Source organism: Toxotes jaculatrix, chromosome 3 (assembly GCF_017976425.1).
Source record: "Toxotes jaculatrix isolate fToxJac2 chromosome 3, fToxJac2.pri, whole genome shotgun sequence".
NCBI lineage: Eukaryota > Metazoa > Chordata > Actinopteri > Toxotidae > Toxotes > Toxotes jaculatrix.
The window spans coordinates 3,130,544-3,156,197 of NC_054396.1; the positions used below are offsets into that span (position 1 = coordinate 3,130,544).

Below are 25,654 nucleotides of genomic sequence, written 5' to 3' on the forward strand. Positions count from 1 at the left end.
GTGCTGAAAGCTGATGACTTTGATGATTTGATGATTTTGAAATGAAAACAGACTGAGCATATTTTGGAGGATACACAGAGATACTTTACTTTTACAGCACTACATTTACTTCAGCTTGTTTTTACTATACTTTGTAGGTCCAGATAAGTGATTATAATCTAGTAATACAACATCTGTGACTCTGAAATCAGCCATTCTGCCTGGAGCCATTCTGCCTTTTGGTAATTTAAGTATACATATGTCAAGATACTAAAACTTTTGTTCTTGTAGTCAAATTTTTGAATGCGTAACTTTTACTTTCTTTGCTGTGACTTACTACTTTACTACCACTTTAGTAAAAGATCTGTGTGCTTCTCCCATCACTTCTAAAATCAGCAACACCTAAATCAGTCTGCATTCAAAAAGATGGGAATTACCGAGCAGCATACAATTATGGCTCGTGTAGGAGGGTATTTAACTTGAATTCGCTTTAAACAGTTTTTCTCTCATGAGTCACTCTTCTCCTGCTAAGGAAACAGTCCCATCACTTTACAGAGCTTCACTGAATTGGAAAGATCATTTGATAAAGGGTAAATAAATGGATACGGTTACAATCAGGACACTATTGGCACTGAGAGGTACTAAAAGAGCTACTGAGTAATCTTAGTTCTATTTAAATACTTTCAGTCAGCCTCTGAAGTCCAGGTATTAACAGTAACAGTACTACTACTAATTTTGACTACACATATTAACTGCAGCAGTGGGCATTTCTTCAAACCACAGCAGACACAGTGTGACTGTACTGACTATGGATCTGTGTTTGTTTTCCAGGATAAGCACCATTATTAAGCTCAGTGAGTCCTTGAAACCACTTTGCCAGCCTTTTGACAGTTAAAAGTTTTAGGAGCCAGTGTGTTTAGAGACTTCCATTATGTAAGCAGAGAACCTGCACTCCAGTGATAACAGGAAGCTTATATGGCCGGCAGTGGGAAATCTCCATCCAGGGCTTCACCTCCATGGATGAGAGATTATTACTGGCAGCTTTGGGTCGCAAAAGAGCACAGCCCGTTTGTCCTTGGGGCAAGTTTATCCATATGGCATGCTGCTGTTAGATTTACATTTTACACTGGGTCTTCCCATCAAAAGCTGCATCACATTTCAATGAGATCCAAGGTTTGTGCTTCACAGAGTAACTACTCAGAATTTTTAATGGTTTGGTTGTTAAAAAACTGGAAAAGATGCACAAGTGCTTCCCAAGAAACATGCGCCGAATCACCCAGATGGTGGCGCTGAAATTAAGCCTCAAAAGCACAGCTTTGGAAAGGCCACACCCCTCACACCATAGTTTCAACTGACTTAAAATTTGCTTTACAAAAAAGCCTCTTGGACCATAAAAGTCCGTCAGTCCGCGTTTGGGAAAAGGCCTACCAAAGCATTTTTGAGCCTGACCCATAGAGGGCACCACAAATACCAAAAAAACTATGCCTCAAAACCTGGTGGACAGAATCTCACCAGTCTCTGGGGAGCAAGTATTAACCAAAATCTGAAGTGTCATATTGATTGGTGCATGTGGACGTGGCCTATTGATTATTACATGTAATTTTATGCCTTTGCTCAATTTGCTGTGAGCTGAAATGAGCTGGAGACATGAACCTTGGCACCATAACATAAGAATGATGTGAAAATGCCTCATAAAAGATGCATTTGCACACACCCCACCCCACAGTATCAGTCCTGTTGTCTTATTGTCTTCAAATCTTGTCTTCTTAGACAAAATGTCTAGTTTCTTTCCCTCTGGGCACCTCTACATCTTCATCCTCTCAAATTGGAATCACTGTCACCTTTTGAGGTACAAAGTGGTATTACACGTGGGATGGGCTGGGCCTAGCTGGTTAGCGTGCTAACTTCAGTCAGTATCTCTGCAACACAATATGTAGACGTAGATATCAAAAAAGTTATTTTTTTGCATTCTATTTATAAGTTTAGTTTGTTTTTTAATGTTTTATAGTAAAATACTCAGATATAGCACCCTTAAGCGACACCAATATATAATAATTCAAAGTGAAAAGGCCTCTTGATATTCCCCAGTGTAGGTTATCAAGCCAAAAACCCCATACAGTGTCTCTCTTTGTCATGGTCTGTTCCGGCGTTTGTCACCCAGTGTGTCTCTTGATGGTCCCTGATTAAATCACTTCAATTCAATTTCATATCTATAGTGTCAAAATATATCTCAAGGTACTTTACAGAGTAAGGTCAAGTCCTTACATAATTACAGAAAGAAACCCAACAGTTCCCATCATGAGCAAGCACTTGGTGACAATGGAGAGGAAAAACTTCCTTTAACAGGAAGCAGCCTCCAACAGTACCAGGCTCATGATGAGAGGTTGTCTGCCTTGACTGGTTGGGTTGAGAGGAGAGAAATGGGGTAGACAGGGGCAAGAGGGGGGAGACAGGAACAGCTGTATGTACTGTAAAAATGTTATAAACAATAACAGCACTACTGGAAGCAGCAATAGAAATAAGAATAATAATAACAATAATAAAATTAATGATAAGAATGAGTGTTGAGTAGTCGTGGCAGATCTTGGTCCTGCAGTTCCAGGGTCAGAGAGACCTGCAGAATGAGGACAGGAAGAGAGAGGACAGAGAGGAAAAGCACAAACTACAGGAGAGAGAAGACAGATTTAATGAAGGAGAGAAGAAGTGCTCAATGCATCATGGGAGTTCTCTCAGCAGCCCCGGCCTTTAGCGGCACAACTCAGGGATGGTTCAGCGCTCACCTGAGCCGGCCCTAACTAAAAGCTTCATCAAAGAGGAAAGTTTTAAACCTTATCTTCAATGTAGAGAAGGTGTCTGCCTCCTGGACCCAAACTGGGAGCTGGTTCCACTGGAGAGGAGCCTGACAGCTGAAGGCTCTGCCTCCTGTTCTACACTTGGAAACTATAGAAACCACAAGCAAACCTGCAGTTTGAGGGCTGAGTTTTCTATTGGGATAGTAGGGAACTGTGTGCTCTTCAAAATACAGTGGACCTTGGTTATTAAGGACAGACTTTGTATGTAAGGTGAAGTTTTTCTATTCTGGATTTTAAAAGGGGGACTAAGTATAGAAGTTAACATTGGAGAAATATGATCTCTTTCTAGTTCCTATCTGTAGCAGCGCTGCAACATTTTGGTTCAACTGGAGGCAGGAGTAAGGTGGATGATATACAGTAACTAGAACAGTTTTTTTATATTTTCCATCCTGGGTGTGAAAGACTAAGAGGAAGGCTTTCAAATCAGTTATAGCTAAGTTCAGGTCTTGGGTTGAATAATAAGCTGGAGTGGAAAATCGCTGTGACCCCTCTTCCTTGGCCTTTCCTGCAAGGAATGTGAAAATGAACATGAGCAGGGGGTGTTGATCTGTTCAGACTAACATATTCTTCTCGCTGCAACCAGTTTTCAGTAATACAGAATAAATCAATGTGATGATCGGTTATTAAATCACTGACTAACAGGGATTTAGATGATAGCAGTCTAATATTTAATAGTCCACATTTAATTGTGGCCTGATTACTGCAGTGATGTAAAACTGGCTGTAATTTGAATGAGCAGTTAATTAAGGTTTAGCTGTTGTGGTTAACACCACTGCAAATTCACATCAGAAGATTCATGATGTTTCAGTACATTCTACTTTAATGTCTTGTTACTTTAAACTGCGTTTGCCGTATGTCAAAAGTAAATGTGAAGGAATTAATTCATCTGTGTCATTCTGAGACTCCACAATAAACCAGGGATACAGGAAGGAAGCTGCTGTTTGAAAACAGTTTGACCTCTCTCTTTAACCCACAAAGATGGAGGAAGGCTAAACATAAGTTTGTATTTCAGATTTATTGTTCCAGGAAGCCCGTAAATATGCCTTTCCTGACACGCTGCTGCAGCAGCCCTATTTATTTGACTTGCTGTTTAGTGTCTGGCAAAAGCTTCCACTGACATGTTTTCTTAAATGTCTTAACACAAGAAAACTAAACTATACAATACAATACAGAATGAAGTTAGGCAACATGAAAACACGAAATTAGCTGTGATGCGATCATTTGGTGTATTCTAAGTACAGGTCTGGTGATATTTCATATTTTTGTTATACTTAGCATATCCCAAACAACAAGTATCCTTCTAACAAGTACTGTCAGTATGCAAAGCCTGATATATCTTATTCTTTTGTGCTCTGAGCTCCATCATGGTCTTTAAACTATCTTAGCTGTCTTAAGTGAGCCACACTGTTGCACCTTGACTGAATCTCACATACACTGTCCTGTCACGTCAAATCCCATTTCATGGTGTTTTCATGGGATTTGTGGATTATAACAGACATGTAGAATAATGCTTGCCTTTTAAAAATGTGCTTGGTGTGAGTGATGTCAATCACAAGCCAAATACTGCTAATTTTACATTTAATAGCTGTTTAACTGATACCTGTGTTGTTGGACGTGAATATTTTTTATCGAAAAGAAGCTGGAAAAACATATATGTTGTAATTCATGGTCCATGATACACAAATGAATAATTCAATAAAAACGAATCAAATCTATTTTTTTGAAGTTATAAAAACGAAACACGGATATTTAATGTATTTGTCCGCAAGAGCCACATTTTCTTTTAAGGCACTTTGTGTACTTTTCATATTGCAGCTAAGCAGATTCAGTTGCTCTGCAGTGTGCGCTATAATCACATTACGGTTGTTGTGTCCCATCACTCATCAGTGGGAAGTAGTCAAACAAGAATACAATTTATTCATTTAAAATGATGCAGATTATCACTTTAAAATACATTAGTACACCAGGGAGCACTTCTTTCATGTGACATTCAAACAGAGAGAATGTCCTTTTTTAATCTAAAAAGTACGGTGATAGTATTAAAAAAACATTATCCTCCATTTAGTCTGCGCTCTCCTCATACATCACAAAACGTTAAAATAACTGGGGCCTCTTGAGGAGGTTGGCCAAAATGCCAGTGCCTGTTGGCGAGAGCGTCTGATCACGCTAAACCCACAGAGCTCCTCTGCAAAATCATCATCCCTTCAAGGCCCAACCATCGTTGTTATCCCTCCTATACAGTCCTGTCTGTCTCTTATCTCAGGCTAATCAGAGCCATCTCTCTAATGCTCGTTTTTATGTAAGCTGTTACCAACCCTCTTGAAGCTGATGCTCCCTCGGCCGTCCACGTCAAAGGTTTATGAGCTCATCAAGACCGCCTTAACTTCTCCTTAATTCCCAAGTGACAAGCAGTAACGTCCCAGGCAGATATGAGCATCCGTGTGTCAGTGCTGCGCTAGAGCTCTTCTGATAATGGCAGAAAATGTTCTGTCTCAGTGTGTGATTGTTTTGATCCTTGTGTGCCCATCAGACACAGGCGCTGTTGTTGCTGTTGTTAGAAGAGAAGAAGTTTGAAAGAAAAAAAAAATCAATTCACAGAGAATGACTTTGCAAGCACTTTCTGTTTCCCAGGAAAGAACACAGAACATTTCATTGTGAAACTAGGAGACTCAGGGAAAAAAAAAGCACTTTGAAAGGTAACTCTTTCAGTAGCAGTAACACTGGCAGAATGTTTGCTGAAGTTGGAGGTCGTGACGAGTTGTGAAGGTATAGAACCGGCCTCAGTGCTGTCAGCAGACCATGCCGGTCAGCAGCTGAGAGCAGGTCGGAGTTGTCCAGAGGCAGCACATTATCCAGTGCACCAGTCGTCATCAGTCCTCACTGGGGGGATGGTTCAATGACAAGTGGCTGCTTCTTCCATTACTCAGCCAGCTGCAGCAAATAGGTACCAAGAGGAGATGTATAGGTGGTTTATTTATGGCAAGTCCTCTGTTCACCCTGACACCATGTCCTGCCCTCCCTCCCCTCTGCTCTGGGTGACTTGTGTCCAGTAATGGCTTGCCCAGACTTTGCTGCCTGGGATAATGTAAGTCAAACTGTATAACATCTGTCTGAAATTAAATTAAAAAATGATTTGCCCCATCAGATTTTTAATTGCCTACATTTTAGAGACCCGAAAGGGTTAAAGTACAGATTTTCACAAGGGAACTATGATCAGAACATAAAAAAACCCTGGACATTATGTATTTAGCAGTAAAAACAAGTTAAATCATTTATCACTGTAGCATTCATGATCTTGGAAAGATATCATGTGAGCTGACTTAGCTCTCAGGATTGTGAGGTCATGTTTGTACTAAACATGTTGTACCTGAGAACCTCACCGTGTCTGCAAGATGCTGCAAAGCTGCGAACCATCACTGCACCTGGCATTGTTTCTGCACGTAACTCCCTTTAAACCATGTCAGGATTCCAAAACATGTCTTAATGTGGGAGGTGCTGTCAGAGGCTTCTGTGATCATTGAACAGCAGAGGTGCAGAGATATTCTCTCCTGAAGTTTTTGAGTGAGCCTCGTCCCTCTGACCAATCAGAGAAGGTCAGACTCAGGGGTGGGAGCTAACGGCTGTCGGTTATTGCGTGAACTCACTCCTTGTCTTCTACTCCTCTCACATGGAGGCTTCAAGCCAGAATTAGCTGCTGGAAGACATTGCTGTGACTGACACGTGGGATAGCAAGCTCCCAATTCCTGCATTAGCTGAGACAGTGAACATGACAAGGACGGAGGTGGAGGGCTGGGCGGAGCGTAATGGAGCAGGCAGATGGAGGATTGGGAGGAGTGGAGTGATTTGCTTTCAGGTCTTATGTGAGCACTAGCTTGATTTACAGAGCTTACATATGGTAGCTTTAAAGGGCAGACATGAGATTGACATCAGCTCTCTCTTCTCAATACAGGAAAGAACATCAGCTGATCAAAAATGAACTGGTATTTGTGTGACACAGTACACTGTGCACATCTGTACAGTGGAGGTCTTTACAGGTTTAGAGGAACGAAGATCTGACCCTGAGCTAAAGCTCAGTAGCCTTCAAGATTTATGCTCTTAAATAACAGTGTCTTGAAATCTGATTCACTGATAGGTGAGAATGTTGTCCATTCATTGGTTTAGGAGGTGGACTTAACATTGTTTATGTGAATTTATCTGAGAAGCATATTATTATTCAGGTTTGGCTTTACATTCTTTCTCAGGCCATTATTATTATATTGCTGATCTTTTCCACCATGGCTGCTTGTTAATTGATTGAATGGCTTGATAAGGCATCAAGCTGCGGCTGTAGTTTGTGCGCTCTCTCTCTCTGTTCAGGTCAAAGACAGTTTTGATGGGATCTAATCATCCTTGGTTTTATTCGTGTTGGTTCTGGCTTTTCTCAGGTTCCCCTCAGATGGGGTCTCTATCAAGTACGTTTTACACAAGTCTGTGAAGACCTCTAGTCTACTGGGTAGAGACAGCACTTATTTTTATCAAAATCCCAAAGATCATCACTTTGTTTTTTACTTCACAGACTTCAGAGTAAACTTTTTAAAATATGTACTAATCTATCTTCACTTTTTTACAGCAGCTTTTTTACCTGTTTGTTTCTGTGTTATGTGCAAAACTGTCATTTATCTGTTTAAACATGACCAAATGTATTGTTGGCAGTCACTGAAACTTCAGAGATTTGCACTGGCAAGGTCACTGATGCTAACAAGTACGATAACAGAATGTAATTCTAATCTTCTTCCCCTTGTCTTGTGCTTCCTTCCTGTTCATATCTGTTCTCCACAGCCTCTGTTGTGGCCTCACTTTACACTCAGCCCAGTACATTCAGATCATGTCTCATCTTCTGCCTGCCTCTCTGCGCTCTCTCTCCTCCTCCTCCTCCTCCCCCTCTTTCTCTGCTCACTACCTGGCACTGAGCTCCGTATGCTGATTCAGCCCGTTGTGATAACGCATATATGAGAGTTCCCGGCCCTGATTTGAAGGCATTAAAATGCTGCAGGCGGTGGACAGAAGTAATCTCTTTTTCAGCTTGGTGGGAGTTAACGTGCAGACGGACCCCCTCACTGGTTTACGGCTCATGCTGCAACAGAAACATGTCATTGTCCATGCTTCATTTGCGATCTGATTTTGAATGAAAATACACTACTGTATTTTATTAAACGTCATGAAATGTGCATTGTGAATCTCTTCAATGTGCCTCTCTCTTTTTATGTTGCAGGCGACACGCCTCATTGCCTGTAGAAGTCTCAGAGATCCCTCTAAACCTAATTGCCCTTCCATGTAGAAGAAGTTACCCCTGTCGCAAATGGAAGTCTGCGTCTTTTGGGTAAATCGAAGGGTTTTTATTGACGTCACCTTTTCTTCATCAGACCACAATTTTCTAAGCCCATTTCCTGACAGTCTATCTCATTACAGCAGTTTCTGTCCTGGCGCTGCTTTATAGTATCATACTGTTTATCAGCCTGCTGAAACATCTGATCTCTGATCTCTGATCTTGCCATTCCCCATGCTGCTGTTGAGTGTGTCTTTGTTTGTCAGTCTTTTCCTCTTTGCTCATGAAGACTTCCACCGCCTACTGCACTCAGGCTGGTAGGTGGCCTCCTCATCCTCCAGATCCACTCAGATAGAAAATGAACAACCCAACCAATTACAACCACAGAAGTGAGAAAGAAGAAGCGCGGTAGGGGAACCAGCTACTTTCAGGAATAGAGCATGCAGAACAAACCCCTGTTATGTCACATCCTTTCTTTCCAATCCCTCTATCATTCAGCATTACTCCACAAGCAGTGAAACAGTTGATGAATCTTATCTTAGAAAATGAGATGCAAGCTTTGCTGCCCTGCTACTACTTTGTAGATTATTGCGAGCAGCGTGTTTGCATAAAGCATCTTGCGGCACATGCAGTACTGCACAGTAATGCTCTGGCTGGCTGTCCATGCAGTCCTCTTCTCTCTGGATGCTTTTCCTTGGAGTTCATTACAGCTGCTCAGCGTTGCCCTGAGAGCTCCTCGGCAAATGAGGAGAGATGGGGAGAGATGAAAACCCTGAGAGCGTTGAGCAGTGGGACATAGGCTTCAAAAGCTTCATGGCAATTTCAAAGGGTTTTTATTCTTGACGCCTCGCTCGCTGTATCTATCGAGTATCCAGCCATGAGCTTGAGAGCCATTTTAAAGGCAGGTTTGTGGCGGGGGGGAGGGGGGGGGGGGTACAAAAACCTCACCCTATAGGATTTTACCTGTGGAGGAAGAAGATAGTCAAAGTCTTAATGAACTGTATTTGCTCACCAGATGAAGATGAAATGGAGATGAAGAGAGTGCAAATAATGAACGAGTGCTAAAGACTTGTGATTGCGGTGAGGTCCTGAGCTGTCCCACTCTATTTGCCAAAGAACATGAAAAACAAGTGCACATCAATTACAATTGCCCAGGGAGTTGTGTTCTCAATGATGTTTGGGTCAAGCTGTAACTCACAATAGGAGGAGGTAGGTGTGTAGATTGGATAATGAATGCTATTATGTTAAACCCCTGAGAGGCACAGAGGAAGTGACACACTGGTGCAGGTGAAATCACACTGTGAAGCAGTATGCTGCTGTACAATGAAGCCGCTTTAGAGACAGATTATTGGGCGTTTTTATTTGTCAGATGTTATTAGACTGAAGATGTCAGCAGCAGGGAAGGGTAACAGCAGAAGATACGTCTCTTCTCCTGGACTTTTCTGGTCACACAGAGCCTGGTGTTCATTATGTTATAACACTTTAGTAGAGGGCACAAAATTTGAACAGACCTTAGAGCTGAATTGTTATTATTTTTTATGGGTTTTTTTGGGCCACTTGGGGGGCAGCCCAACAAGCAGTAAACACACCCACCTTGCAATTTTGTTATAACTAGCTGTGTGCTAGCAAAAAGTTACCCATTTACACATCCAGCAGATACAGGGCAATGTTAGCTTTCGTTTGGAGTAATGTTTCTGGCCACTTAATGAATGTAAGCTCAAACTTCACTCTCCTGTTTGCTTTGTCACTCCAGCATCTCCTAAAAAATGATGTGTGACTCTTGATGTGTGAAGTTTTTTCTCTAAAAATTGCTGCTTCTGTAAGGAAGATTAATGAGAACTGAGAGAGTGAACCAAAACATGAGAGCTGCAGGCCATTAAACCAAAACAAAGAGCTGAAAGATGCTAAAATGCTTCATGGATTGGAGGGGAGCTGCAGAGATAGGTGATAATTCTTTGTGGGTTTGTCACAAGAAGCAACATTTTTTTCAATTGTTAATCCAAAAATATGGACATTTTCTAAGCTTAAGTTAATAAGTTATCCAAATGGCACGCTTAGTCATCCAAACCAATTTTAAGTCATCCACTGATGATAAATGCAAAAACTAAATGCTTATTTTTTGTTGTTTTTGAAGGCTCCTGCCTTGAAGTAATTACAATGAATGTAGCACAGTTTGAACAAGGTTTTCTATGTAGCCTAAACAATATGCACAAAACAGACCAAATTAGTTTCATGTGCTGAAACTTCATTCTGAGTAGAATCGTATCAGCTTTCCATTCAGTCATTGACCATCCACAAGATGTCTAATCAAGTGTGAATCCATTCACTGGACTGGATAGTGAACTGAACTGTGCCATGATTCTCACAAAGCAGGGTCAATAGTAGAAATCATCACTGCACAGTAGAACTGTTAAGTTCTATTTAAGCTGCAGTCCATGTGATACGCATGTCATGTGCTCTTGTGAAAGTTCCAGAACAGCTACTCAATGGACCTATTGATGAGTCTCTTTTCTTAATTGGTGTTTCCAAGGTCAAGACTGAACACCGAAGCCCGACTATAAGTATAGTTTGATGCTGTAGTTAACTTTAACTTTGATTCCTCTTTTAGACCATCATCTGTCTCCATATGAAATGTGTTCATTTATGTCTTTGAAGCTGTGTATTGTCAGGTTCTGTAAGTGAGTTTAAATGTGTGTGGAATGGATAGATGTGCACAGTGCTGTCTGTGGATGTGCTGTTTAGACTCACTAATGTGCAGGTGCGCTCCTCCTCGGTAATGTTTGCCAAAGTGGTCCCAGCCTGTCTCAGCATATTGCCAGGCTTGAAAAACACAGTAATTTTGTGTTTGAAAATAAATAAGTAGATAAAACCCTTATGATTCTGCAGGAATTCCTGCCACATATGGTAAGACAATGTGTTTCACTGTGGTGTGTTTTTCTTTTTAATCTGGCCTTCTTTGTGGGATCGTTGTGGTTTTTAATAAAAGAAGAGAGAGGGTAACTGCAGGCTTTTAGAGCCTTTCAGCTTTATTTGACATTTGATGTTCGTACGGTTGTCTTCAGCTTTTGTATTTGTCGATATGGTCTCTGCCCAGAGGTGTGAGATCCACATTACTTCCAGTTTGTGCTCCATTGGATGGTGTTGATGGTGTGGATCACAAAACTGGTAGTGATATGTGTAAATTGCCTTTCTGTTAACCACAATATCAAGTTCATCTCCTTATTTTTTACTGCTCGCACTCCAGAATCCGTTTTTTATTTTTTGTTTTTTGTTGTTTGCTCTCTACAGATCCAAAAAAGAGCACATCTGGTCTGGGTTAAGTTTCATTCTGCTCTCCTCTGCACTTCTGATGTCACTGCCGGCACAAATGCTATCATCAGCCTCCTTCAATGATTCATCTCCAGTTTGAATCATTGAAACTTGCAAACAAAGTCTGCAAAATTTTGTACGTGATGTATGGTGTTGCTAAGCAGAGTTGCAAAGATAGTGGCTAAATATCTATAGATGTATAGTTTGTTACCATATTCTCTGTGTACTTTCAGTAGGTTGTACAGACACAGAAGTAGACTGTCTGACATAGAGCTGATGGTAAATTGTAGATGGATGTCAATTGTATGTACCTGTTCAGTGTCCGTGGCTTGCTGGCCTTTCAAAGGTTACATAAATATTAAGGCAGAGACGTACCTTAAATGTGTGCCTCAGAGTCATGTCATGTCAGATATGTTTATACCTGTTCCAAACATCCACACTCAGAAAGCCTACCATCAAAGGCTCTATGTGATGGATTGTTCAGATGGGCATAACAGTTCACATTTTGAGACATTTCTGATGTTAGACTTTTCTATGCACATGAAAAGTGACAGAGGTAGTTTTGTGATGAAAGAAGAAAGAGAGTTTGTAAGAGAAGCTGAAATCGTGCATACTTTCTCACCTCCACTCCTCCATGTGCAGAGGCCGTACTTGTTGAATTGTTGTTTCGGAGTGACAAAGTTTCAGTTTGAAGCATATTGATGCCTTTTTCATCAATTTGCATTGTGTTTCTGTGAGATTGATAAAAAAAAAAAACAGTTAGAAAAAGGACTTAAATTGATGAAGCAAAAGAAAAGATATGTTTTTTTTTCTTCCACACATCCTTCGTCCTTGTGAAACCTGATTAGAGAGGTCTGGTAAGCTCACTTCTTTCTGACTCCAACTTCAGCCCCAGCTGACACTGACTAAAGTTCCCCTTTCATCACCACACTTTAATCCATCCATCCATCCATCCATTTTCTATACCACTTGATCCGTCAGGGTTACGGGGCAGCTGGAACCTATCCCAGCTGACTACGGACGAGAGATGAGGACTGGTCACCAGTCAATTGCAGGGCCGACACACAGACAAAGACAGACAACCACACGCACACACTCACACCTAGGGCCAATTAACCTACTGTGCATGTTTTTGGGATGAAAGCCGGAGTACCCGTATCCCATGCAGACGCAGGGAGAACATGCAAACTCCACACAGAAGAGCCTAGACCAGGGTTCTTTTTGCTTTGAGGTGACAGTGCTCACCACTGCACCACCGTGCCGCCCACCACACTTTCAGAAAGTCACAAATATTGTCAAAGTACACACAAACAATTAGACCCAGTCCAAAATGCAGCAAGACCCAAACAGTCCCAAAGAGAGAGAATACCAATAATAATAATGTCTTAAGAAAAAATGTCACAAAGTGATTCCAAAATCACTTCAAAGAGCTTCAAAGAGTAAGTCATAGAAATAATTGAAAGTCCCTTAGGACTTTTCAGTGAAAAAAACAAGTAAATGAAAATAAATATTTTTCCCCCATGATTATGTCATAGCTGGAGATTAAAAGTGATGCATACCTGTGACTGGCAGCAGTAAAACAACACCCTACCAAACATGAGTAGTCTAAATAACATCAGTATAATTTTCCCACAGTCAGATACACCTGATCAACAAGGACACGAGGCGAAAGAACCTGTCAGAACCAAGACCTGACCCAGGACAGGTCTTGGTAAAATATTGGAGGGTAAAAGTGTGTAGAAAGGGAGGATTAGGTTCTTACTGTTTTCTATGTGGTTTGCCCTTGTGCATAACAACAATGCATAGTGCTCCGGTGTGACTCTCTGTTTCTGTTATATCTGCCTATGTAACCAGCTCTCAGATGCAGTATCTTTTGTGAGATTGTTAAATATGCATAATGTAGGGTGAGTAACCCTTTTGAATGTCATGCCATTCTGTTTCAGTCTATGTTCAATAGGGAGTAAGTCATTTGAATGACTTACGAGCAAAAGTCTTCAAAGTGTTGCTGTCAGTTTCTGACTTTACAAGGATAAAGTAAGAAATACTCAGCAGTTTTTTTTCCCCCCTTGTCTTTCAGGGCTTTTCTATGTATCTGTTTTAGAGACAGAAATCCTGCTGTCAGTCGGAAGTTGCTTAATTCAGTACACGGACTGCCTGATGCAACAAAATATTAATTTGCCCCTGGCTCACGTTGGTATTATTTTGTGCTGAGATGCATAGTGAGTGGCTGGTTTACTCAACCCACGATACCCTTGACAAATGGCTGCGCTGCTTTGCCTCTGAAGTGGGAGGGGAGTAGCGGTGTGCGTGTGTGCGTGCGTGTGTGTGTGTGTGTGAGATCAACATGCAGGGGGGCAAAGTTAGCCTCACATCACACAGTCGATTGTGTCTTCATTTCATCGAGGCACACTTTGATGTTGACTGGCTCACTGACGTGTCCGTCTCATCCCTGCGACATCATTAAACTTGTCAGAGGCTCATGTTTTCATCCTGTAATTTCTCTATCTCTGCTGTACCAACAGTTGTTGTGCATGTATGTAAAATGAACTTGTCATTACCGGCCTGCTCTGCGATTGTATTGAAGTTGTTCACAACAACAGAGTGTGACTTGGGATTTAGCTGTCTCTGCACCAGCAGCGTCTGATTACGAAGCCACTGTCTTCTTTCTGTCTTGGAAGCAGCTTTTGTTTTGTTTGTAATCAAAATCATGTTCAATTTTCTGCACGAGGCCAGAAGTTGGGGGGAAAAGGGGAAAAAAACGAAAAGAAAAAAGTTGTAGATTGTTCCTTGCATCTGTGCAATTGTTTGGGATTGTGATGCAGCATTCAGCACATTCAGTTGGATGGGATTTATAAATAACCACAATGCCTGTCATTGGAGCTGAGGGAATATTTATAGATTTCCGTGAATACTCTGCCCCAGTTACATTCATTTGAACACAAGTAAACAGGCAGAAATACATTCTCTTTCACCCGAGTGGGTGGCCTTTACTGAGCACATCTTTAGCACCGACAAATGCTAATTACCTAATGTGTGTTTTGTTTCCCACTGTTATTTTGCTGTTACTTTAGACAGTACACATGGGATTTGATTCACAATACTGTTTTATAATGCGAGCAGTGTGAAAATGACAATTAGACACCTTTAAAGCAGCAGTCCACTGATTCTACATGTCAGAGCTGGTTTACCTCAGGCTATGAAAACAATATGTATCTTCTGTTGTTCTGGAGGTGCAGGAGAAAATTTTGCATCTGTAAAGCAAAACCTGGATTACAGATGTGGATTTTGGAGGGCGAGGCCTTTTTACCAAGGCAAGGAGGGTCTGATGAACAGTGCTGGGCATTAATGTATTACTGAGTAAGGCCAAAGGGATTGTAATTTGACTTTCAGTAGTTAGATTACAGTTACTAATCCCAGTGACACTTTGACTTTCTGAGGGTCAGGAGTTTGATAGAGGTTTGATGTCAGTTTGGTCTCTGTGTGTTTAGTGGACAGACTGGTCCAGGACATGTTAGCCTGGCACAGGGTCTTCAGGTGTGAGGAGACAGGCTCTATCAGAAGAGGAGAAACGTGACTCTCTGGATCTCTGAAGTTGCCACATGCTGTGTTTCCTCAGCTGTCTTGCTGACGTTAGTCACTGGGAAGACTATATTCAGAATCATCTGAATTTGTTCAGAATTACAGGTTGTGTGAATCCCACGGCTTCAGCGGGAGTTGAGGACTTCTGCAGTGCAGTGTTGAGCGATCAGGGCTAAGTGAGGAGTTGATGGACAGAAAATTCCCTGTAATATTCTGGCGGCTTGCTGTTAAATCATTTACCATAAAACGTTTTATGCTGGTTCAACTTAAAAAAGTTGTTAGAGCGAGTACTGAAAGTAATGTAGTGAGTAATCAGTAATCACTTTATCAGTGGCTAATATAGGATGTGTACATCATTATATTTTGAAGTAATATTAAAGAATGACAGAAACCAGTGTTAACGAATTACACCATTGCATTATGGGAACTGTAGAATCCAGGGTTTTTGAGCTAACTTAACTGAAACTGTCTTTTGCAAGTTCACCAGCTTTATTCTAATGTAATAGTAAATTGCTTGATATCTCCTGTAAGTTCTGTATATTTGTTATTGTATATTACTCAGTGATTCCCAAAGAATACTGCAGCTTAGTAAGGATCAAACTCCCCAGCAGCACAGCTTTTGCCACCTTATTTTCTAAATCTGCTTCTGCAGAAAGCATGACACTGAGATTTTGTGTAACCGCAAACAAGCCTCGTGTTTTCAATCTAAATATGTTTCTGTGTCCACTAATGAGAGGATTCCTCTATGTTTGCCGCGGAGATAATAAGAGTGTGATGGATCCTAGCATTCAGGGCCATTCCTGTCAAAGACTCTATAGTGACATGAGCCAGCCGTCAAGGCCTCGCCACACACTCATCCCTGATCAAGACCACCTGCTGGACTGAAGCGGCGTCTTCCACCTCCACAACAAGACTTTTTTTTTGTATTGTTACAATCCTTGCTTCTTTTCCATTAGAATAAACCCTAAAGTCTGTAGCTGTATAACAGATGATTGCTCTGTGGCAGCTGTATCATTATCTCCCTACATCCTCGGTAGAAGAGAAACAAAGGCTGCTTTGTTTGTGCTCTTAAAGTAAGAAAAGCTAACGAGCATCCTTGATTCCTACTAATGAGTTTGTTTGTATTATCTCAGTTATTGGCTCCTTGTCTGTTAATTTCCTCCCCGTCTCCCAAAACTCTAGTCTTTTGCCTGTATCAGAGGTAGTTGATGTATGATGTACAGGGACAGAGCAGACTAGCTTCTTCCCCTGGGGTAAAGCTGCCAGTGATGGGAGGCAGACAGGGAAGGAGCGCTAATTCATCACTGTTAAAGGCTGGGTAATAGGGCCGCGCCAGTGGCCAGGCTATCACAGGCCTGCCGCCTCCAAAAAGGCAGTTAATTAACTTTCCATCGGCTGGGAGAGGATGCATGAGTATGTGTGAGCTGGGCCGACAGTCCTGGATGCAGCCTGCGGAGCGTGGATATGTGAGGTCCAATCTCCAGGCCTGCTGGGAGGCTGAGCTCACCGGCAGGAACCACACTGGGAGATTCTTGGGGACATATTGCCACTCCGGCAGTTTAGAGCTGCATCCACACGGATAAACGCCCAGATTGTTTGAATAATGGTTCTTTCAACCTCCCTCTGCGCACACTTTTGGGACTCTAAAAAATTGTTTTACTGAGAATGAAAGTGCTGTGTTTCTCTTTGTCTCACAACCAGACTCCACAGGACTTTTCATCAGACTTCAGCGCTCATCATCACTATTCAAGCTGTTATTTTATTGCTCTTCAATACGTTCAGCTTGCTGGTGAACCCCAACAGGCTTTGTTTGTTCTTATGCAGAATAATGTAAATCTTGAAGACGTGACCCTTGATTCTTTTTTTTTTTTATCAGAAAATATGATACTATAAGTTCTCAAACAGCCAGGGCTCTGTACAAAAGCTTTTGTTGCGAAGCTTTTATTCCGAATTTTTCTTTTCCCCAGTTTAGGTGTGTTTCATAAAATCAGACTAATGCACATTTCTATAGCACTAATTCCATTAACACCACTCAGTGTTTAAACAAGTACTGTGTTCACTCACTTATTCATTCTAATTGTTTCCACTATCATTGAAAGTTATTATTTTCTGGACAGATGTTTGTGATCTTTCAGTGACTTCAAAGAATAAAACCTCTTTCTTTCCTTGTGGGCTTTTAATGTGAAGCATATGCAGGAAGCGTTGAGTCATTTTAAGCCATTTACACCCCCCTAAAAATATTACACATTGTACACAGCATTGAACATGGCAGTGTAGACCTTACAATATGGTGCTCTGGCCATGCTGAGCTCCAACGAAGCAGCATTTGACTGCTGCTACTTAAAATCCTAAAACATTCAAAGCTCACCTTTAGGTGGCATTTACATGGGACATTTGCTGCTCATCAAACTGGATGACAAGGCTGAGTTGAAACCATTTATAATGTGTTGTTGTGGGTGGGTCTTGCAGCCTTTTAAAGCAGAGTTTGGACTAAAAGCAAACTTGCAAGGCCATTTTGAGTCCTCATTGTTTGCTGTGCAGACTAGGTAATGGCAAATACTTTGGTAAAGTATAAGTCTTATGTTGATGCAGTTTGTTAAGTTTATCCACTTGTTTAAACCTAAGTTTCATTTTTGTGTGTGTGTGTGCGTGCGTGTGTGCGTGCGTGTGTGTGCGTGCGTGTGTGTGTGCATGTGTGTGTGTGTGTGTGCAGTCTCAGTATGGAATCTTAGATATGCACCCAGTCATGTTCCTTTGTAATGATCAGCCCACTTTCCTGTATAACATAGCAGCATCACTGCAAACCCCAGCTGAAGTATTGTTCCATATTTCAAAGATTCACACTCTACAATGAACAGCTCATTTGTTGATAGGCATCACTCTAACATCACAAGCACACTCAGAGGAGATGAAAGTGAATGGAGAGATTAGGTTTGAGTGTGTTTTTCCTCCCCTGAAATGACCCTCATGTCTGTACCGATACGTACCGTGTGGCATCCCTATTTTTCACTTCATCATCACCATCACCAGCAGCTACCAACTCCTCCGGCCCGCTCCTCTCTCTTTCCCCCCCGCTCTGTGATGTGCAGAAGCCAATCGATCGTGAATTTGGCTCTGCTGGATAGTTTTTCTGCGCTCCTCTTGGGAGTTCTCAGCGTTGAAATAGACTCTTTGGGCCGGGGTTTGGCACCACTGATAAATGCGAGGCTGTTTGCAGAGTGAACTGCACTGCTGGCCAGCAGCAGCAGCAGCAGCAGCAGCAGCAGCAGCGACATTGATCCCCCTACATTCACTTCATTAGCCCCAACCAGATGACATAGAAACCGCTCCACATCAAAAGAGCCATATGAAATCAAACCCCACAATGTGTTGCTTAGTAGACTTTTAACAAATGCCCAGCTGGTGCTACTGACACAATATGTTCACCACCCACGTTGAATTAGTTCCTGCCCAGTTACTTCTGATCACGTTAAAATGAGCAAACCAGCTAAAAACTGTTACTTTTTCCTATTTAATACTGCAGTTTGTATGACTTTAGCACAGTTACGGCCTCCAAAGCTGACCATGAAAGTAATAACTAACTGTGGAGATTATTGGGTTGAGGTGTTCACTCTTTTGTGAACTTCTGCTCAGTTCTTTGCTCTTAGTTTCTGTTTTGTTTTTTGTTTTTATTACATGGGCGTAATCGAAAAAGCAATTTTCTTTTAGCCTTCTGAAACATCAATTCCTTCTTACTCCATTTTGGAACTGAGGAAGCATTTTTCACCTCTGTTATAAATGCAGTCTTGTACTGAAATGGTATAAAGACAAAAAAAAGATAGTCATTCATCCTTATTGTCCGTTTAACAAAGTGACCTGGACTCATAGTTCAATGACTGAAAAAGAAAGTTTTTCTTATAATGCCAGCAACAGGGAGGAGTTACCGTCCACTCTGGCATATGTTCCTGTTATAACTGATATAACTTTCATTTGTGCATTAATAAGGTTTTCTTGGTGATGGTTATTCTTGAAGTTGGGTGTACAGAACTATGTTCAGCCTCAATCTAACTTTTCATTTCTCCGGCTGTCTGGAAGTAGTTTGTAATTTGAGATTAAGGGCCATCTGGGAGGGTCGAGAGTGAAATGTAATCCCTGTGTATTCACTTACTCAGTTTCAGCACAGCTTTTGGAACAGAACAACATATAGGATTTTCCTGCAGACATGCTGTGTTATTTTGTCTGATGCTGGGGGAAAGCCAGATACCATCCATGAGACACGTATCATGTAAAATCTGTAACGTCCAACAGTGCCCAGTGAGCTGACGGTCAGCGTAATATACAGATCTCAAGTCTCCTTTAATGTCTCCTTTCTTCGCCCTGGCCATACCTTCACTGTGACCTCAGGACAAAATGTGCTGATGAGAAGTTCTGTTTTTCTTTGTAACGATCATTAGCTGCATCCCTGCCAGCACCTCCCATGTGATGGATTGGCTGAAGATCAAATGATCCTAAACTGTCAGGTTGCAAGTTTTGAAATTAATGAGTGTGAATGAGGATGGTACTTTATTTAGAATAAAACTAGTCATGCAAAACTATATCTGTTGTAAAAACATGAACAGTGAAGCAAGCAAGGAAGTTATTAATTGTTTCCACGGTGGAAGCTGCTTGTAACTGTCAACAGGCGCCAGCGTCAGCAGGTTGAGTTTAAGACATTCATTAAGGTACGACATGTTGCATTTCATCAGCCACAAATCATCACCCTGTTAATTTGTATTCATTAGTTTAATTATTGTAAACAAACAAGACTATTGCCAAGAACACAGCTTTTGTTTATGGAGTTTTATTTGCTAGATTGCTGGATTTATTTAGTTATTTATTTAAGGCAATTATCAGCTTCTTTTCCAACTGCATAGTTTCAGCTTCACATTAGTTCATCTACTCTGGTATTTTAGTGATTACATTAGAAAATTTTGTTGATGGAGAGAGGGGAACCTAGTGTGGTTGCCCATGCACTGTGACAAATAACAAAAGACACAAGTCAGACAGGTCACAGCAGACAGCATACTGCGACTACATTAGTAACACACTAACACACAAATGAACACGTTTCAACAGGCGTCACGCACACACTCACACAACAATAAATAAAAGGTCATCATCAGTCGTGCACTAGACCACTAAGACAAGGTATAAGTATGAACAAGACTAAGATTCAACAGCCATATTGAATGGCTGTGAGGCTTTACTTTAACACAGCATTTAACGCTGACATGCTCACAATGCTGATGCTAAGCAGGCAAGTAGCACTAGACCAAAGTGGTGGAGCAACCAGCAGACTGACATTGCCATCCCCAGTGCCACGCAGCTAGCATGGCGCTGGGGATGAATGAATGAATATAACAAACATATAACAAAAAATGAATGAATGTAACAATAATACAAAACAAAACCTTTAACGGTTTGTAAAAAATAGAGCCTACGCTCCTAATTACAATTCACGCTGTTGTATGTTAAGCCAACATACAACCGCATGAAATTAGGCACTGGCCACAACCTGGACTGTTCAATTTCATATCAGAATGAACCCCCAGATATTTCTGAAGAAACGGTCTCCGGTTGTGTTCTGTATGTGTGAAAGGGAAACTCATCAATAACATCATCCTCTGTGACAGGAAACAGGGTGTTTTGGATATCTGCTCATAATTTGAAGAAACATGGTGTTCTGCATGTATCCATTATAGAAAATGAAACTGTGGCCTAATTCGAGATCTTTATATCAGACTATCACTAATGAAGACAAGAGGGAATCTAATATTTCATTGCATTAGAAATATACTGCAAGGCTGTCACTGAAGACTAAAGCCCAACAGCACAGTGACTAGCTATTGATTGCCTTAATGGTGTATTCAAGTGATTTCTGTGTGTGTGTGTGTGTGTGTGTGTGTGTGTGTGTGTGTGTGTGTGTGTGTGTGTGTGTGTGTGTGTGTGTGTGTGTGTGTGTGTGTGTGTGTGTGTGTGTGTGTGTGTGTGTGTGTGTGTGTGTGTCTGTGTGTGTGTGTCTGTGTGTGTGTGTGGCAACAGATATAGGACTAATATTTGTTTCAAGATACTCAATCTGATCACAGAGACCACAGGGCATTTCAGTCTGCACCAAGCACACACATTATTTGATTGAGAAAGTTGCTGGATATTTGTCTTGTGTGTAATCATGGGCCCGGGCACCATGGAGGCACTGAGCTGTGAAGGAACTACAGCTTGCTGTCACTTGTGATTCTCATAGAAAAAAAAACAAACCCTAATTATTATATTTAGCCCATAAATTCCTTGCTATTCCTATCAACATGGCCTTTATTTTGTCATTGAGATAGCTGCAATATCATGTAGAAACGCTTCAGGACACTGTTGAATGTGATGGAATTAGCTTTGTCCAGGTTTGAAATAGTCTCTGAGTACCTGAGTTAGAGATTGGCAATTTCCCCATACATTAATCAGTGCTTTCAGCCTGAGGCAGAGCAGAGCTGTGTTTATTACAGGCTGAGTTCAACTGCAGCCATTATTCTCAGCAGCAACATCAGGTTTCCACATCATAATTACAGTAATTTAGTATTATATAGAACAAAAATATAAATACAGGACAAAAATACTCTACGTGGAAACGTAGCACAGTTGTACAACTGACTGAAAGATTTCACCTCACATTATTCACACAAATTTGATCACAGAAGTGTTTTTACGGTATCCCAACACAAAAGTGTTGGGATACTCTGAAACAATTTCAGCTTGCACAGGGGTCTGTGCCCAGAACAAACTCTAATCCATTCCAGTCTTTACATTTACTGTACTTTATAGGAAATTGCAGCAACTTTAAAATAGATTTTACCTTCAGTCTGAGCACACACACTGTAACAGGGCTTCCAGTTTAAGTGGAAGTGTTCAACATTGCACAGAGCAAGGCCACCCAGTGCAGAGAGCTGCTGTATGAGCCATCACAGTGCTCCCTGTCCTGATTTACCACCAGGTTTTGTGGCCAGACTCCAACTAAATAAAACTCTGACCCTAAATACGCTGTTCTCCACAACACGTGTACAATGGGATTTAGGCACTGAATGATTACTTTAGCTATGACAATGAAATTCTTACTGAAGAGAAGAGTGGAGGAAAAGTTAATTTTCCGCAGCTCTGCACTCCCACAGTTGCATAACACTACTCTCCGATCCTACTAGGATTTGAGTAAAATACCTCAAGCATGGCAGAAAAATAGCAGAGAGGATGGAGATACCAGGTTAGAGTGCAAACAGCATTGTTATTGTTTACTTTCTGATGTCGTTCCTAGTATCCCAGTTAGCTGCTTTGTAGGATTACATGCTAAGCTTCATCCCCTCGCACCTCATTTTGATTGCAGCTGCAGATTATTATTTTATTAATGAACTGATTAACGATGAGTCCATGAAATGTCAGAAAGTAGTGAAAAATGACCGTCATATTATCCCACAGTGCAATGTGACACCTTGAAATGTCTGAAAAGATATCAAGTATTCAATTTACAACTGGATTTGCAATGGATTTTTTTCATAATTTCCTTGATTAATCTGTTAATCTAAGAGGCATATTAGAAGAATATTGGCAATCAGCTGTTCTATTAAATGATAAGCAGACAGTCTTGTAGTATCACCGCTGTCAGCAGTCTACAGTATGTTATACCATACATAAGAAAAAAAAATGATAAGAGTATTTTATCAGTTAAACACAGTTTATATGTATTAATTCTAAACTAAAATATATGAAGTATAAAACTAACTTAATGCAAATGCTCATATAAATGCCAGTGTTCAAGTTATGTTATTCAGAACACTCTGGTTTACTCGTGTGTTCATTCTCTAATTAATTACTGTTGTTTCTTTTCCGTTCTTCTGATCGTTGCCAAATTACCATCAACAAAGCTCAACACTTCCTGGAAGTGGGGCTGTAAAACTCTGATGTAAAGTGTTAGGTTTCCTTCATGGTATCGTTTGTGCAAGGTGGAAGGCCTGATGGAATTAATGCTGTGGAAATGGACATTATACTGAATTTAGACAACAGATAAACACAGGGGATGTTTGGAGTTTGCATAATTGGGGAACAGGGAAAATCAGACATAAAGGCCTGACTGTAATATGAGCTCATCCCTGGTGATGCAAGTAAAGGCCTCAGCTGCTGTTTAAAAATTTTACAATACATCCTTACAGAAAAATAACTTTGTAAGTCTTATACACTCAGTTGCCAGTTTATTAGGCCCACCTAGATAAAACTCATGCAGTCTAATGTGACAATCCAGCAGTAAACTTTACCTTCATGAGGGTTATAGTGGTCCGTTTTTGGTGAAACTGTTTTAGAGAGGTGTTGATTCAACTTTATGATCATTTTGTGGAGGATTAGTGTTTTTGCAAATGGAGCCTGATTCAATCAAGCCTGATTGGAGCGGCCGAAGGAAACAGCAGGCATGAAGGTACATCAATGTGGATATGTTCATTAGTTAATTCAGGGTTAATGGTATTACTAATGCTGCTCTACTGCCTGCCCTTTATGACAAAAAGGTCAGCCTCTGTCTATTAAAACATTTACAGGTTATGCTTGGCTGGCTGCAGCAGTATGCAGGCACTGTGCTGAAGGCACATGAACAGAAAGCTCACCTCTGTTACACTCCTGTCTTGGCGTCATAGAGCTGGATCACATCCAGCATGGTGCTGTCGTCTGCTTTGTGTTGAAATTAATTAGTGATGGATTGTTTATCAGAGGGAGGGAAGGGTGTTCCTGATACAGCTTGACTCCTAACCCTACCCCCTCACACACACCTACACAGATGTACTGTATACACACACACACACGTCCCTCCTGCTGATGGAAAACGCCAGGGTTCAGTATGAGCTTCCCCCTAATGACAAGGGCGTGTGTTGCAGTGTGAAGGTCTGCTATTTTCTGACACGGGAGCAATTTAACACATCGCGGCACATTGTGAATTAAAGTAAAGCAACCAATTCTTTTTCTCCCTCTGAACAGGATTCTGAATATGAAATCCGACATTAGACCCGACTGCTGCCAAACTGACCTTTTCCACAAGGCCGAACGACTTTATTCACCTCTGTCGTTGGGCGTAATTTTTGCCTGCTGTGCATTTGAACAGTTAGACTTTTTTTTTTTTTTTTCCAAAGCCAGAGACCTTCTGTACTCTGTCCTTTCTACCTGTCTTTCTGGTTGCCACTTCCATTTCAGCTCCCTGGATCCTTCACAGTTCCCCATGTTACACCCTGCATAAAGAGACAGAAGTGAAAAAGAACTGTTTTATTATTTGCTCACTGGTTGTAATTGCCACTTTAATGCACCTTTTGTGGCAATTTTTTTTTTTACAAGGTTCAACTTCACACCAGATGATGAAAGGAGTCATTTTCTTGCAAATATAAACCCAGAGTCCTTTCTGCTCTGTAAAAATGAGAGCGATTACCATGAGCAGGGATTTGCCCGTCATGTTGTACAATAGCAAATCTATTTCTCTACATGTTACGTAATTTTCTGGATCTGGAATAATGCCACGTGTCCCCTCTCTTCTTCTTACTCACCATGTGTGGTTACAGCCACTCAGCTTGATGGCTGGAATTTACCCATGCTCCCTAACAAGGCGGGGACTCTGGTAAAGGACAGTCCTTTGCTCCTCCACCCTCGGGAGAGCCAGCAGGTGAAGGAACAGTGTGTCTTCTTTTGGCCATGTGCGTTAGTGGATAGGGGATGAGAGACAGCTGGCCAGTGACTGGGAGGTAGCCAGCGCATCCCTCAGTATCAGTCACATGGAGCCTCATTTTTAACTGGCCCTTAGGACAGAGGATGCCACCACCTGGCACCCAGGAGCAACTACAGACTGAAATAAAACATCCAGGCTAAGAATTATGATTCAGATGCTTGCTGCTGATGGCCTCCACACACCGGTCTGCGAAAACTGAAATTAATGAGGCCGTATCTGAATTGCGACCTTCTTTATGGAGCCACTAAACCCTGCTTATTAAAACAACACTTTGTTCCCCATCAAAAGACATGTGGGTATTTCAGAGTGAGAAGAGAAGGAACAAGTGTGCTTTATGTTTTGGCTACAGGGCTAATATCTTCGTAATTAGTGTTAAGCAGCTGCTTGGGCTTTACATATTGATATGCTGTAGCTGCAGCAGTAGGTTTTCCACATGGCTCCCGTTCACAGGAGGGGTTTTTAAGGCAGCCGCCCCGCGTGGTGTATCCACCTCAGATCAGTGGGAGGGGGGTGTTGATCTCACAAAAATGTGCCTTGTTGTGCCTTCCGGGAGGAGAGAAGGGGCTGCGCTGAGCTGTAATTGATAGATTGTTGGTTCAACCCCCCACCCAACACACATACACACAGTAAGTTTACACAGCCGGATAAACACACACAGCAAGATGCTGAGATGGTTCGATCTTGGTTGCCTTCAGTGATGTGCCTTGAAAGAGATTCTCAGTTCCACATTATACGGTATATTTCTTTTAGTGTTTCCTTGTAATCAGTGTGATTGTGTGCAAAAGTGCGTATTGATTGGTGGCTCTCTGGAGGTTAGTTCATGCCAAAGGGGGTAGTGGCCTAGCATGACATCAGTTAGATTATCTGGTGCAGTTGTAA

General features: G+C 41.4%; 1 protein-coding gene across 4 annotated transcripts in view; it reads left to right on the forward strand.

Annotated features, from left to right (window-relative positions):
• iqsec1b (IQ motif and Sec7 domain ArfGEF 1b) overlaps nucleotides 1-25,654 on the forward strand; it is a 185,830-nt gene that overhangs the window by 58,381 nt on the left and 101,795 nt on the right. For 3 of the 4 annotated variants that reach the window (XM_041033349.1, XM_041033344.1, XM_041033345.1), the window contains one exon: nucleotides 8,083-8,190. The exons of the other annotated variant lie outside the window; for it this stretch is intronic. In XM_041033349.1, coding sequence (XP_040889283.1) covers nucleotides 8,083-8,190 — 108 coding nt within the window. The remainder of the gene's footprint in view (nucleotides 1-8,082; nucleotides 8,191-25,654) is intronic. 4 annotated transcript variants of the gene reach the window in all.